The following is a 15,027-nucleotide window of genomic DNA, read 5'->3' as shown; positions in this document are numbered from 1 at the left end:
ACAGATGTTCTGTTTCACGTCACTTTACAGAAGGTGTCCCATACTGCTCCATCACCTTCCAGCTGATGCCCATACTGCAGACTTTTAAAAACTTGCCTTTTTAAAAAAAGGTGTTTACATTAAACAGGGGATTCCCTGGTGGCTCAGAGGTAAAGAATCCACTTGCAATGAAGGGGATGTGGGTTCGATCCCTGGGTTGGGAAGATCCCCTGGAGAAGGAAATGGCAACCTACTCTAGTATTTTTGCCTGGGAAATCTCATGGACAGGGGAGCCTGGCGGGCTATAGTCCATAGGGTTGCAAAGAGTCAGACACGACTTAGCAACTAAACAACACCACTAAACAGATCACTATCCATGAAAATTCCTCCTCTGAAGGTGGTACACTGAAGCTCTCAACTTGGAAGTAGATTACTTCATTTTACATGGAAGAATAGCCTTGTCCTGAAAAAGCAATAAGGTTTAGCACAGGAGTAACACCTTCATATAAAATCCTTTATCATCAGAAGGGCCTCAGTGTGGGCCCCCCTCAGCCCTCACCACCCCACCGTGAAGCCCTGAGTCTCATCCCTTCCTTCTCTGGTTCAGCAAGAGGGTTATGCAGTAGGCAGAGAAGTCAAATAAAACACTGTTAGTTCAGGCTTCATAAGGGGTCAAACTGAACCAACTGCGAAGGCAACTATGCACACCCTGCTGAGACTCCAGCCCTAGCGCATCTTTCCTCTACAGCTTGAAAACCTGTCACACCCTAGGCCCCTGGAGAGTGCTTCTAAAGGCACAGGCCCTAAGAGGCGGCAGAAATGGGCAAGTGGCCCAGATGCGGCTTATGATCTTACTGTGGCATGAAGGAGCCCTTGTCAAATTAAAACAAAAACCCCAAAAGCAGGTCTATCGATTTGCTCATCTCACTGGTCTGAAAAAGAAGGTCAGGGAACAGATGTAGCCCACTGTCAGGTGTTCTCTCCGTGATGGCATTCCTTCTGAACCTTTATCTAGCCTTCCTCACCTGTAAAGCTAACATGTGGGGACTTCCCTGGTGGCTCAGAATCCACCTGCCAATGCAGGGTCAGGGGTTTGATCTCTGGTCTGGAAAGACCCCAGGTGTCATGGAGCAATTAATCCTGTGCACCGACCCTGTGCTCTAGAGCCTGGGAGCTGCCACTACTGAGCCCGCGGATGGAGAGCCTGTGCTCTGAAACAAGAGAAGTCACTGCAACGAGAAGCCTGAGCACCGGAACCACTGAAAGCCTGTGCAAAGCAACAAAAACCCAGCAGAGGCATAAGCAGGTAAATAAAATTATAAAACAACAACAACAAACTAACATGTTTGTTGGCTCATGACAGCACCAAGGTCACATCAGACTAGCCTCAGAAGAAACACAACTGTGAGCACACACGTGGCACCTACATGGTAACAGCGATCGAAATTCCAGTAGACGGTCAGGTTTGTCCCGGGCAGTTCATTATGGATGAGTAGCAAAGCCTGGTCCATCTTCAGCTCCACGTGCTTCTTTTTGTCTAAGTCTGGTAAGAAATAGAAAAAAAAAAAAAAGGAAAAATGAGGCACTTGAAAGATGTGTCAGAAAGTGGCACTGGAGTGAACAGCGGCTTCCCAGGAATGCTTCTCAAATGCTGGGGCTTCTTGTCCCTCGTGCCCCGTCCACACGGACGCACACATGCACCCAGTCCCCTCCCCTTCCACACATGTGCCCAAACGAGGGTTCAATTAACACCAGCCACACCTTACATTCGACAACTGCTAAGGTGTGAGGGGCACCGGTTTGGTAGTTTCCACGCACCTTCTCTTTGATAATATGACAACCTCAAGAGCTGGGAATTTCCTCTACCCTACAGATGAAGAAATTACGGCTCACAAGGATTGCATCACTACCCATAGCCACAGTTTTCCCATGAACTCACTGGAACTTCATATGTGTGATTCCCAAGCCCCAGCTTTCCTGGTCCACATCACTCAGCTCTGAGCCGGGACAGGCAGCTCGTGAGACCTGCAGGACCCCAGTCAGCATCCCTTGGGGATCTGCACGCCCTTCACAGTCTGAGGAGCTCTGCCTGAGGTCACTTTGGTCTGGGGTTCAGGATCAACTAGTTCCCGAGGCAGATGTGAGGTGGGGAAGGAGAGAGCGGAAGTCTGAAGGACAGAAGAGCTCCCTGGCTTAGAGCTCATCACTTCACCAGACGCTCTTTGGGTTCCATGAGGGCGATGCACTCTCCACCTCACTCTGCCCATTTGCTAGGAAAACAAGGTGACCTGTTATTGGCACGTATATCTGTGAGATGGAAGAGAAACTACCCTCTAGCTTCCAGGCAAAAGGAAAAAAGAGATGGGATTTCCCTGGTGGTCCAGTGGCTATGATTCTACACTCCCAGTGCAGGGGGCCTGGGTCCAACCCCTGGTTGTGAGTGAGTGAAGTCGCTCAGTCGTGTCTGACTCTTTGCGACCCCATGGACTGTAACCTATCAGGCTCCTCTGTCCATGGGATTTTCCAGGCAATAGTACTGGAGTGGATTGCCCTTTCCTTCTCCAGCAGATCTTCCCGACCCAGGGATCAAACCCAGGTCTCCCACATTGTAGACAGACGCTTTACCGTCTCAGCCACCAGGGAACCCCTGGTTAGGGAACAAGATTTCATATGCCGCCATTAAAAGTTCATATGTCGCAACTAAAGATCCTGCATGCTGCAACTAAGACCCAGTAAAGCCAAAAAAATAAATGAAAATATTAAAAAAGTTTAATTAACGTCTTATATTGGCATACAGTTGATTGGCAATGTTGTGCTAGTATACAGCACAACAGGTATATAGAAAAATGATTTCATTATACATACATGCATTCTTTTTCAGATTCTTTTCCCATATAGGTTATTATAGAAAAACGAGTAGAGTTCCCTGTGCTATCTTTGTTATCTATATATCTCTCTATATAGTTTGCAATGTTAATCCCAAACTCCTAATTTATGATCCCCCCCCCCCAACCTTTCCCTTTTGGTAACTGTAAGTTTGTTTCTGAAGTTTGTCTGTTTCTGTTTTGTAAATAAGTTCATTTGTATCATTCTTTTATTTTAGATTCCACATATAGTGATGTCATATGATATTTATCTTTCTCTGACTTCTTTCACTTAAGAGGATAATATCTAGTTGCAGCTATGTTGCTCCAAATGACATTATTTCATTCTTCTTTATGGCTGAGTAATATTCCATTGTATATACGTACCACATCTGCTTTATCCATTCCTCTCTTGATGGACATCTAGACGGCTTCCATGTCTTGGCTATTGTGAATAGTGCTGCAACAAACATTGCGGTGCATGCATCTTTTCGAATTATGGTTTTCTCTGGGTACCAGTCCATTCTAAAGGAGATTGGTCCTGGGTGTTCTTTGGAAGGAATGATGCTAAAGCTGAAACTCCAGGATTTTGGCCACCTCTTGCAAAGAGTTGACTCACTGGAAAAGACTGATGCTGGGAGGGATTGGGGGCAGGAGGAGAAGGGGACAACAGAGGATGAGATGGCTAGATGGCATCACCGACTAGATGGACATGAGTTTAGGTGAACTCCAGGAGTTGGTGACGGACAGGGAGGCCTGGCGTGCTGCGATTCATGGGGTCGCAAAGAGTCAGACACGACTGAGCGACTGAACTGAACTGAACTGGGTGTATGCAAAGGAGTGCGGTTGCTGGGTCATATTTTTAGTTTTTTAATGAACCTGCATACTGTTCTCCCCAGTGGCTGCACCAATTTCCACTTCTACCGACTGTGAGGAGGGTTAAGGGAAACTATTTGATAACATAGCTAGAAAGGTAATAATCTAACCTCTCTTATTCTTGTAATGTGAACACTTAGTTCAGGACTATGCAGTATCTCATCTGGTTAATTTGGAAAATTCTTCACTACAGCCAACATAAATCTCTCATTTTTTAGAGTTTACTCAAATTTTCCCTTATTTAGCTCCCTGTGAAGACAAAATACACAGCATGTTATCTTTTAATAACCTACTGAAGCTTTTTTCTCCCTCAGGCTAAATAAAGCTTTACCAGTAGCTCTTTGGTGGCCCTCTCAAAAGCAGCCAGTGGGAGCAGTGTTTGGGACGAGGAGTACAACATGGTGGGTTATGTGTGTGGACTCCAAGATGAGCCAACTTGAATTTGAACTCCACCACACCTCAGCATCCTCATCAATAAATTAGGGGTTACAGCGGTGTGTGCTTCAGAGGATTGCTGGAGAGGCTAAAATTGATAACATATGCATAAGTGTTTGGCACAGAACCTCAAAAAAAGTTAGGTGCTCGACAAATGATTATAATGGTCTCGACTACATCCAACCAACGCAGGGGACAACGATGTGGTTAAACATTTTTTATTTTAAAACTGTCTCTTCTTCTTTGTTTAACTTTATTTACAAGTTCATTCCACTCCCCATCTCTTCCAGTTATAAGAAATGATGCTGGCGACTTCCCTGGCAGCCCAGTGGTTAAGATTTCACTTGCCAATGCAGCGGGTGCGGGTTTGATCCCTGGTTGAGGGGTTAAGATCCCACATACCTCATGGCCAAAAGACCAAGACATAACACAGAAGCAATATTGTAAAAAATTCAATAACGACTTCAAACGTAGTCCACATTAAAAAGAAAACTTAAAAAAGAGAAATGATGCTATATCCTACATGAAAATGATACTATAGACATCTAAAAATCAACGTTGTCTTTTGACATAGTTCCTTCAGAATGAACTTCCAGGAGTGAAGTTCTTGACCAAAAATAGCCTTTCTAATAGTTTTTGATACGTTTAGCCAAAGTCCTCCCTCAGTTGAGCTGTGACAATTTATAAAGACAGCTGTGGTGCTCATTAGCCCCCAGGTGACACTAACAACGACACGCCTGATGAGATGGGTGAGACCTGGAGAGACCCACCAGTCTGACCGGCACCCAACCTCTGTGCTCCTAGTCTCCTGAGACTTAGCAGAACTCTTCCCTAGCAGCTTAATTTTTGTTCCTTGCTTTTTAACCTGATGTATAGAAAACAATTTCTTTATTATTCCGCTTTGAATAAACAATTAGCAAGTTTGAACATGTCTCCAAATCTTGACCATCACTGTTTTCCGTTCCTGTGAACAGTTGGAATGTTTACTTAACCACTTGGCCCCTGTGATAGTACATCCTTTGTCATATTTGTCGTAATGTTTTCAACTATTTCTCTTCTTCATTTCCTTTGTTCAGGTTTGAGAGCTCCTATTTGCAAATTTGCAGTCACTAGCTGTTGACAATTTCCTTCGTAATTGTTCTATATAGCATCATCCCTTTGGAGTTGTAATGACTGCTGTTTTTATTCATATTTCTATGAGTTTTCAGTGGTGCGTGGAAGAAGGTTCTTGTTTCATGCTTAAGTTTTCCATGTGAATTTCAGACTTTAAAAGCTCTTAATTATAATCAACATTATTTATTTTATAAAAGGTTGTATGGAAGGTTAATGCTAACTGAACATCAACCAGTTCAGTTCAGTCGCTCAGTCGTGTCCGACTCTTTGCATCCCCATGAACCGCAGCACGCTACGCCTCCCTGCCCAACCAGTATGATTTAACTGTTGTATTTTTAAAACTGAAAGATAGCTGACTTACAATGTATTAGTTTCAGGTGTATCAAAAAGTGATTCAAAATTGTTATAGACTATATTCCATTTAAACTTACTATAAAATACTTGCTGTATTGCTCATGCTATACACTGTAACCCTGTAGCTTGTTTATTTTAGGCATAGCAGTTTGACCTCTTCATTGCCCACCCCCATCTCTACTTTTGCCCCTCCCCCTTCCCTCTCCTCACTGGTAACCACTGGTTTGTTTTCCATATCAGTGAGTCTATTCTGTTTTGTTACATTCAATCATTTTATTTTTAGATTTCACATATAAGTTACACAGTATTTGCCTTTCTCTAACTTTTTTCACTAAGCATAATACCCTCTAGGTCCATCCACGTTGTTGCAAATGGCAAAATTTTCATTCTTTTTTTATGACTGAGTAGTATTCCATTGTGTGTGTATACACACACATATATACACACACACACACACCACATCTTCTTCACTCATTCATCTGCTGATGGACACTTAGGTTGCTTCCATATCTTGGCTATTGTAAATAATTCTGCTATAAACACTGGAGTGCATGTATCTTTTTGAATTAGTGTTTTCATTGTCTTCAGTTATATACCCAGGAGTAGACAGGCTGGATCAATTTTTAATCTTTTGAGGAAGCTCCATACTGTTTTCCATTGTGGCTGTACCAATTTACATTCCCACCAACACTGCGGGGGGTTCCCTCCTCTCCACAACCTCATTAACACTTGCTGTCCTCCGCACAACAACAGCAACAAAAACAGCTCCCAAGGAATGTTCATGTGCAGCCAAGGTTGAAGACAACAGCTGAAGACACTGAGTGTAAGGCCAGGGGATTCTGATAGCTTTGTACCTTTTCTGCATTATTTGCAAAAATATGCTGAGCATATTTTTTTAAAAAGCAATGAGTTTGTGGGATTAGCAGATGCAGACTATTATATACAGAATGGATAAAGCAACAAGGTCTACTGTACAATACAGGGAATCATATTCAATATCCTGCGATAAATCATAAAGGAAAAGAATATGAAAAAGAACATATATATACATGTAACTGAATCACTTTGCTGTACAGCAGAAATTAGCACACTGTCAACCAACTATATTTCAATGAAATAATTTTTTAAATAAGTCTGCATCTGAATCACAAACACACACACACACAAAGGACAAAATTCCTAGGCCATCCAATATGACACCAAAATTGAAACCGATGCTCAGTTTCTAGAAAAAGCTGCCAACTTCCAAACAACTGACCTTAGAAATCCCAGAGCAGCCTCAAGGAGTTAAACACTCAAGAACAATTCCCTCCTCCTCTTCCTGTCCACAAAGTAAGGCAAACAAAGTCGCCTTTCAATAGTGATCATATATCGGGCTTTTACTGAATTTTCAAATATTTAATTTCTGGTTCTCCCTCTCAGCTCATACGTGTCTGTGCTGAGCATATTTTAAAAGACTTATTCTACTATTTTTTTCCTTTTCAAATGAGTCCTCAATTCATGTAAAGGTGGAGTTCTTTATTCCTATGGTAGGGATCTGCCTCCCAAACCTGGGCTCCAGGTGGCACTGGAAGCCTGGCAGCACGGCTCTGTGAAGGTGCTGCGGCGAGGACCATTTAGAAACCACCGGTTCCCTGCGATAATGATCATTATCAATGGATGCTGAAGGACAACAAATCGAGCGCTGTGCGGAGTCTGCCCCTCACAAGTTGGGACTGCGCAGATTACATAACGCGCGAGGTCGGCTCCTCAGTTACAACGTAAAGGGGGAGTGGACGAGATTGAGGCGGGGCCGGGAGACCGTGTACCAAACGGAATCCGCTAAGTCGCTTCTTCAAAACCCACGCTGTCTCCGCCCTACAGCATCTTGACGAGGGAGGAGGTGGAAAGTTGAACCACACCCGCCGGCCTCAAACCCCGTGTGATCGGATTCAGAGGGGCTGGGAGCGGCGGGGAGAGGCAGGTGACTCCCGACCCCTCCAGCCCGGACCAACACCCCCTTGGAAGGGGCCTGGACTGAGATCCTCGAAGGCCCCGAGTCCTCGTCCACGGGGTCTGGGGGAACGCTCTGGAATTTGCCTCCTCCCCCCCTTTCCCTGGCGAGCTCGGAGACCTGGACAGCCGGGGAAACGCTCCCGGGCGCGAGGGTCAGTTGCCCGGTCCTCTCGACCGGACAGCAGCACCGCCCGCCACCCGACCGGTCTCGGGCCACAGACCCAGCCCGTCACCATGGAAACGGAACCGCCCAGCTGGCCGGGGAGGCTCCTCGTTGTCCGACCGCCGCGCTGCCGCTGCGCCCCCGGCCGCGGTGACACAGCCCCGTGGGCCCGGCCTCTGAGTCCGCCGCGCTCAGGGCTGCGGCTCCGGCCGGTGTTCCGCAGCCCATCCATGCGGCAGACGGATGGGCGCGCCGGCCCCCCGGCAGAAGGCTCTCCACGAGGCCCCGGGAACCCCGCTTCCCCGCCTGCGTCCTCCCGCTGAGCGGCGGGCGCCCGCGGGATGCGGAGCGGCCTCCGCGCGCGAGCCCCGGCCCCGCCACGGGCGGCGCGGCGGAAACGACGCGAGAGTTCCGGGCGCCGCGCCTCCCGGGCGGGCCCCGCGCCGCCCCGCGGGCCGGGTCAGAAGGCGCACTCACCTGGCGTCGACGAGCCGCCGGGGGCCAGCAGCGCGGCGCTCAGCACCGACGCGGCCAGCAGCAGCGCCGCCAGCGCTCGGCCCGCACTCCCCGCGCCGGCCATGCTGCCCGCCGCGCCCGCGCCGCTGCCGCCGCGCCCGCCGCCGCCGCCGCCGCCGCGCTCCCGGGGCTCGGGCCGCTCCACCGCGCGCGGCCGCGCGCCCGTCATCGCCCGGCTGCGAACCGAGTCGCCGCGCGAGCCACCGCGGGGGCAGGGCGAGGGCGGAGGGGCGGGGCGGGGCGGGGCGGGGCGGGATGTGGGCCGGGCGTGGGCGGGACCGGCCTTCCGGGGGATGGGGACGCTCTGAGAGCCCAGAGCCCTCCAGCAGTGCAGGGGTTTTTGTCCCGGGACGGGCGGAGAGACGCGTCCGGAAGAGTGGGCACTGCAGGCCCCGAGCCGGTGCTCCGCGGTCCCTCCCCACCCTCTGAACCACATTCTGAATTCTTCGTCCACTGTTCCGAGTCCCAGCCCCCGTTTGCCTCCAAAACCCCCGTTTGGAGGCGTTTGCTCCAGAGGCAGAGTTGCGACCTAAATGCCACCGCGTGCTGCCCCCCACTTGCAAAGGCTTGTTCCAGTCCATCATGCGCGCAGACATGATGACCCCGTGGTTACACTCACCTTTGCGCTGGGAGAAACTACCGTAACTGTCATATATAGGAGGGGCAGGTCCGGTCCCGCTTGAGGCGGAGTGGCTTCAAATTGCAAAAACCTGCCAGCGATCTAATGTCCACGGAAGAAAATGGATAAATTGTGGTGTAATGTATGTATACAGCAGTTGAAATTATCTAGAACTACCTGTATCCAGACGGATGAACCTCAAAAATAAGTCTGAGGGGAAAATGCAAGCTGCAGAAATATCTCTGTAATAACACGTAAAGCCAAGCAAATTAATGTGTGTTGTTTAAGCTTATGTGCATGCCTAATAAATGTATGAAGATACATATGGTAAGTTAAATGCTGAATTTAAGCTGAGGTTGGGAACAGGGAGGGGTACAGTGTTGGGAGGGGTACAGCTTCACAGTGGGCTTCAGCCAGCAGTTATTGCTTAGGTACAGTGATAGGCTTATGAGTTCTCTGTTATTTTTTATCCTTCTCTGTATATTGAATTACTTGATAATTTTGTAAAGCTACAATACGGTGTGATGAGTGCTATGTTCATAGAAGGACGAGATGCTAAGGCAGCATTTGATGGAACCACCTAAGCTAGTCTGGGAAGGCTCCCCGGAGAACTGACATTTAAACGGAGTCCTGAGTGATGTGAGCCATAGGAAGGGAGGAGGGCATTCCTAATGGCAGGTACAAAGGCTCCGAGAAAGCATGGCTCAGTGCAGGAACTGGAAGAGACTCACTGTGACGGAAACAGAATTCTGTGGGGTAAGGAGGAGACAGGAGGTGAGCCTGACAATAGAGTTGAGTTTAGGGCTTAAGGACAATACCAAGCTGTTTTAGGGTGGAGAATAACTTTCAGGAAGGTCAGTCACATGGCTTTCCTCTGAGAAAACAAGCCTCTATGCTGCAAGGTCAGGAAGTTGAGTGACGCCGTTTTTCCTCCCTGCCCTGCCCCACGGCTCAAAATCCCGGGAGTCAGTGGATGCTGGTGTCTTAAGTGGCATAACAAGACCATTGCCAACTTGCCGTCCAACAGCTTCTCTGGTCCCACACAACCAGACGGGCCTCAGTGCCCACTGGGTGGATGTGCCTTCTCTGCTTCCTCTTCCAGGACTCTCTCAGCTCCGTCAAAATCCTCTGTGCCCCAGGGAAGCTGGAATTCCTGTCTCAGGGCTGGGCATGGCTGGTCCCTCTACCTGCAACGGTCCTTCCCTGACTTCATTCTGTTCTCAGCTCACTTAGTATCCTCTTCAAGGAGGCCCTTCCCAACAGCCCTATCTAAAACTGTAACATTCTTTGTCTCTGTATCCTGCTCCATCTGCCTTGTTTTCTTCTTCCTACTTGTCCCTACCTGACATTATGTATTTATCTGCTTCCATGGCATTAGAAGGTCAACTCCATGAACCAGAGAGTTTGTCCTAAGGGCAAAAGCTGTCTCTGTTAGGGCTTTATGCACAATAAACAGCCCCCTAATCTTGCAGCTTCCTCTTCACACATCGCAGCCTTGTCACGGCAAAGGGGCTTGCATAACTCAATGAAGCCATAAGCCCTGCTGCCCAGGGCCCCACAATGGATGGATCAGAGTTCTGACAAAACGTGGTCCACCAGAGAAGGGAATGGTGACCCACTCCTGTATTCTTGCCTGGGAAAGCCTACGGACAGTATGAGAAGGCAAAAGTACATGACACTGGAAGATGAGCCCCCCAGGCTGGAAGGTGTCCAGTATGCTGCTGGGGAAGAACGGAGCGCACTTATTAATAATTGTAAGAATGAAGTGGCTGGGCCAAAGTGGGAATGGTGCTTAGCTGTGGATGTTTGGTGGTGAAAGTTCAGTCTGATGCTATAAACAACAATATTGCATAGGAAGCTGGAATGTTAGGTCCATGAATCAAGGTAAATTGGATGTGGTCAAGCAGGAGATGGCAAAACTGAATATCGACATCTTAGGAATCAATAAACTAAAATGGACAGGAATGGGCGAATTTAATTCAGATGACCTTTGTATCTACTAAGGTGGGCAAGAATCCCTTAGAAGAAATGGAGTAGCCCTCATAGTCAACAAGAAAGTCTGAAATGTAGTATTTGGGTGCAGTCTCAAAAATGACAGAATGATCTCCGTTAATTTCCAAAGCAAACCATTCAACATCACAGTCTATGTCCTAACCACTGATGCTGAAAAAGCGTAAGTTGACCCATTCTATGAAGACCTGCAACACCTTCTAGAACTAACACCAAAAAAAGACGTCCTTTGCATCATAGCGGATTGGAATGCAAAAGTAGGGAGTCAAGAGACACCTGCAGTAACAGGCAACTTTGGCCTTGGAGGACAATGAAGCAAGGCAACGGCTAACAGTTAAGAGAACATACTGGTTATAGTCAACACCCTTTTCCAACAACCTAAGAGATGACTTTACACATGGACATCACCAGACACTGAAATCAGATTATGTTCTTTTGCAGCTGAGACAAGACGGCAGATCTGATTGTGACTCAGATCACAAGCTTATTGCAAAACACAGGCATAATTGAAGGGAGCAGGGAAAACCACTAAGCCATATGGGTATGACCTAAGTCAATTCCCTTATATACAATGGAAGTGATGAATAGATTCAAGGGATCGGATCTGGTAGACAGAGTGTCTGAAGAACTCTAGACTGAGGTTCTTAACACTGTGCAAGAGGCAGTGACCAAAACCATCCCAAAGAAAAAGCAATTCAAGAAAGCAAAGCGGTTGTCTGAGGAGGCTTTAGAAATAGCTGAGGAAAGAATAGACAAAACGGAGAAAGAGAAAGATATATCCAACTGAATGCAGAGTGCCAGAGAATAGTAAGGAGAGATAAGAAGGCCTTCTTAAACGAACAATGCAAAGAAATAGAGGAAAATTAATAGAGTGGGGAAGACTAGAGGTCTTTTCAAGAAAACAGGAGATATCAAGGGAATATTACATGCAAGGATGGCCACGACAAAGGACTGGAATGATAAAGACCTAACAGAAGCAGAGGAGATTAAGAAGAGGTGGCAAAAATACGCAGAAGAACTATATCAAAAAAAGTCTTAATGACCCAGATAACCATGATGAAAAATCTCTCTCCTAGAGCTGGACAGCATGGAAGTGTGAAGTCAAGTGGGCCTTAGGAAGCATTACTACAAACAAAGCTAGTGGAGGTGACAGAATTCCAGCCGAGCTATTTAAAATCCTAAAGGATGATGCTGTTAAAGTGCTGCACTCAGTATGTCAGCAAATTTGGAAAACTCAGCAGGGGCCACAGGACTAGAAAAGGTCAGTTTTCATTTCAATGCCAAAGAATATTCAAGCTACCACACAATTGTGCTCATTTCACATGCTAGTAAGATGTTTAAAATCCTTCAAGCTCAGCTTCAACAGTACATGAACCGAGAACGTCCAGATGTACAAGCTAGATTTAGAAAAGGCAAAGGAACCAGAGATCAAACTGCCAACATCTGCTGGATCATAGAAAATGCAAAAGAATTCCAGAAAAACATCTATCTCTGTTTCACTGACTATGCTATAACCTTTGACCATGTGGATCACAACAAACTGTGGAAAATTCTTAAAGAGCTGAGAATACCAGACCCACCTTACTTGCCTCCTGAGAAACCTATATGCAGGTCAGTAAGCAACAGTTAAAACTGGATCTGGAACAACAAACTGGTTCAAAGTTGGGAAAGGAGTACATCAAGGCTGTATATTGTCACCCTGCTTGTTTAACTTATATGCAGAGTACATCATGCAAAATGCCAGGCTGGATGAATCACAAGCTGGAATCAAGATTGCCGGGAGAAATATGGGTAACCTCAGATGTGCAGATGACACCACTCTAATGGCAGAAAGTGAAGAGAAACTAAAGAGCCTCTTGATAATGGTGAAAGAGGAGAGCGAAAAAGCTAGCTTAAAACTCAGTGTTCAAAACTAAAATCATGGCATCTGGTCCCATTCAGTTCAGTTCAGTCACTCAGCTGTGTCCGACTCTTGGCGACCCTATGAATCACAGCACGCCAGGCCTCCCTGTCCATCACCAACTCCCAGAGTTCACTCACTAATGTCCATCAAGTCGGTGATGCCATCCAGCCATCTCATCCTCTGTCATCCCCTTCTCCTCCTGCCCCTAATCCCTCCCACCATCAGGGTCATTTCCAATGAGTCAACTCTTCGCATGAGGTGGCCAAAGTATTGGAGTTTCAGCTTTAGCATCAGTCCTTCCAATGAAGATTTCCTTTAGGATGGACTGGTTGGATCTCCTTGCAGTTCAAGGGACTCTCAAGAGTCTTCTCCAACACCACAGTTCAAAAGCATCAATTCTTCGGTGCTCAGCTTTCTTCACAGTCCAACTCTCACATCCATACATGACCAATGGAAAAACCATAGCCTTGACTAGACGGACCTTTGTTGGCAAAGTAATGTCTCTGCTTTTCAACATGCTATCTAGGTTGGTCATAACTTTCCTTCCAAGGAATAAGCGTCTTCATTTCATGGCTGCAATCACCATCTGCAGTGATTTTGGAGCCCTAAAAAATAAAGTCTGACACTGTTTCCCCAACTATTTCCCATGAAGTGATGGGACTGGATGCCATGATCTTCATTTTCTGAATGTTGAGCTTTAAGCCAACTTTCTCTCTCTCCTCTTTCACTTTCATCAAGAGGCTTTTTAGTTCCTCTTCACTTTCTGCCATAAGGGTGGTGTCCTCTGCATATCTGAGGTTACTGGTATTTCTCCCACCAAACTTGATTCCAGCTTGTGCTTCTTCCAGCCGAGCGTTTCTCATGATGTACTCTGCATATAAATTAAATAAGCAGGGTGACAATATACAGCCTTGATGTACTCCTTTTCCTATTGGAACCAGTCTGTTGTTCCATGTCCAGTTCTAACTGTTGCTTCCTGACCTGCATACAGGTTTCTCAAGAGGCAGGTCAGGTGGTCTGGTATTCCCATCTCTTTCAGAACTTTCCACAGTTTATTGTGATCCACACAGTCAAAGGCTTTGGCATAGTCAATAAAGCAGAAATAGATGTTTTTCTGGAACTCTCTTGCTTTTTCCATGATCCAGTGAATGTTGGCAATCTGATCTCTGGTCCCATTACTGCATAGCAAATAGATGGGGGAAAAAATGGAAAAGCGACAGACTTTACCTTCTTGGGCTCCAAAGTCACTGTGGACAGTGGCTGCAGCCATGAAATTAAAAGATGCTTGTTCCTCGGAAGAAAGGCTGACAAAACTAGACAGCATATTAAAAAGCAGAGACGTCACCTTGCCAACAAAAGGTCCATATAGTCAAAGCTGTGGTTTTTCCAGTAGTCACGTATGGATGTAAGAGCTGGACCATAAAGGAGGCTGAGTGCCGAAGAACTGACGCTTTTGAACTGCAGTGCTGGAGAACTCTTGAGAGTCCCATGGACACCAAGGAGATCAAACCAGTCAATCCTAAAGGAAATCAACCCTGAATATTCTTTGGAAGGACTGATGCTGAAGCTCAAATACTTTGGCCACCTGATGCAAAGAGCTAACTCACTGGAAAAGACCCTGATGCTGGGAAAAGACTGATGGTGGGAGAATAGGGCAACAGAGGATGAGATGGTTGGATGGCATCACTGACTCAATGGACATGAGTTTGAGCAAACTCTGGGAGTTGGTGATGGACAGGGAAGCCTGGCGTGCTGCAGTTCATGGGGTCGCAAGGAGTCAGACATGACTGCGTGCCTGAACAACTAAGTTCTGGTACAGTGTGTTTTCATTTTTGTCTCAAGGGACTTAGGATTTTCCTTTTGATTTCTTCTGTGACTCATTGTTTGTTCAGGTGTGTATTTAATTTCCACACATTTGTGAATTTTCTTTATTGTCTATTTTCACTGGTTTCTGTTTTCACTCTTCTGTTACTCATTTCTATTGTAGTTTCAAACCACTCTGGTAAGAAAATGACATGAGATGCTTGATGTTATTTCAGTCTTCTCAAAACTGTTACTTGTTTTGTGACCTAACAGCATAATCTGTCCTGGAGAAAGTTTCATGTGTGCTCAAGGAAAATGTGTATTCTGCTGCTGTTCGGCAGAATTTTCTATGTCTGTCTGTTAGGTTCACTTAGTCCAAGATATAGTTAAAAATCCA

At 46.5% G+C, this 15,027-nt stretch overlaps 1 protein-coding gene across 2 annotated transcripts in view; it reads right to left on the bottom strand.

Moving 5' to 3' along the window:
* The window catches only part of HGSNAT (heparan-alpha-glucosaminide N-acetyltransferase), a 32,553-nt gene extending 24,089 nt beyond the window's left edge, over window positions 1-8,464 (bottom strand). For both annotated transcript variants that reach the window (XR_008201470.1, XM_052661315.1), the window contains exons 1-2: window positions 8,257-8,464; window positions 1,407-1,522 (exon numbers count right to left, since the gene is read on the bottom strand). Coding sequence is in view for 1 of the 2 variants with exons in the window: in XM_052661315.1 (XP_052517275.1) it covers window positions 1,407-1,522; window positions 8,257-8,464 (324 nt within the window). In the remaining variant the exon portion in view is untranslated. The remainder of the gene's footprint in view (window positions 1-1,406; window positions 1,523-8,256) is intronic.
* Window positions 8,465-15,027: the final 6,563 nt, after the last annotated feature.

This window comes from Budorcas taxicolor, chromosome 24 (genome assembly GCF_023091745.1).
Source record: "Budorcas taxicolor isolate Tak-1 chromosome 24, Takin1.1, whole genome shotgun sequence".
NCBI lineage: Eukaryota > Metazoa > Chordata > Mammalia > Artiodactyla > Bovidae > Budorcas > Budorcas taxicolor.
The sequence above is the reverse complement of the archived record's forward strand: the minus strand, read 5'-3'. Positions and strand labels throughout refer to the sequence as shown.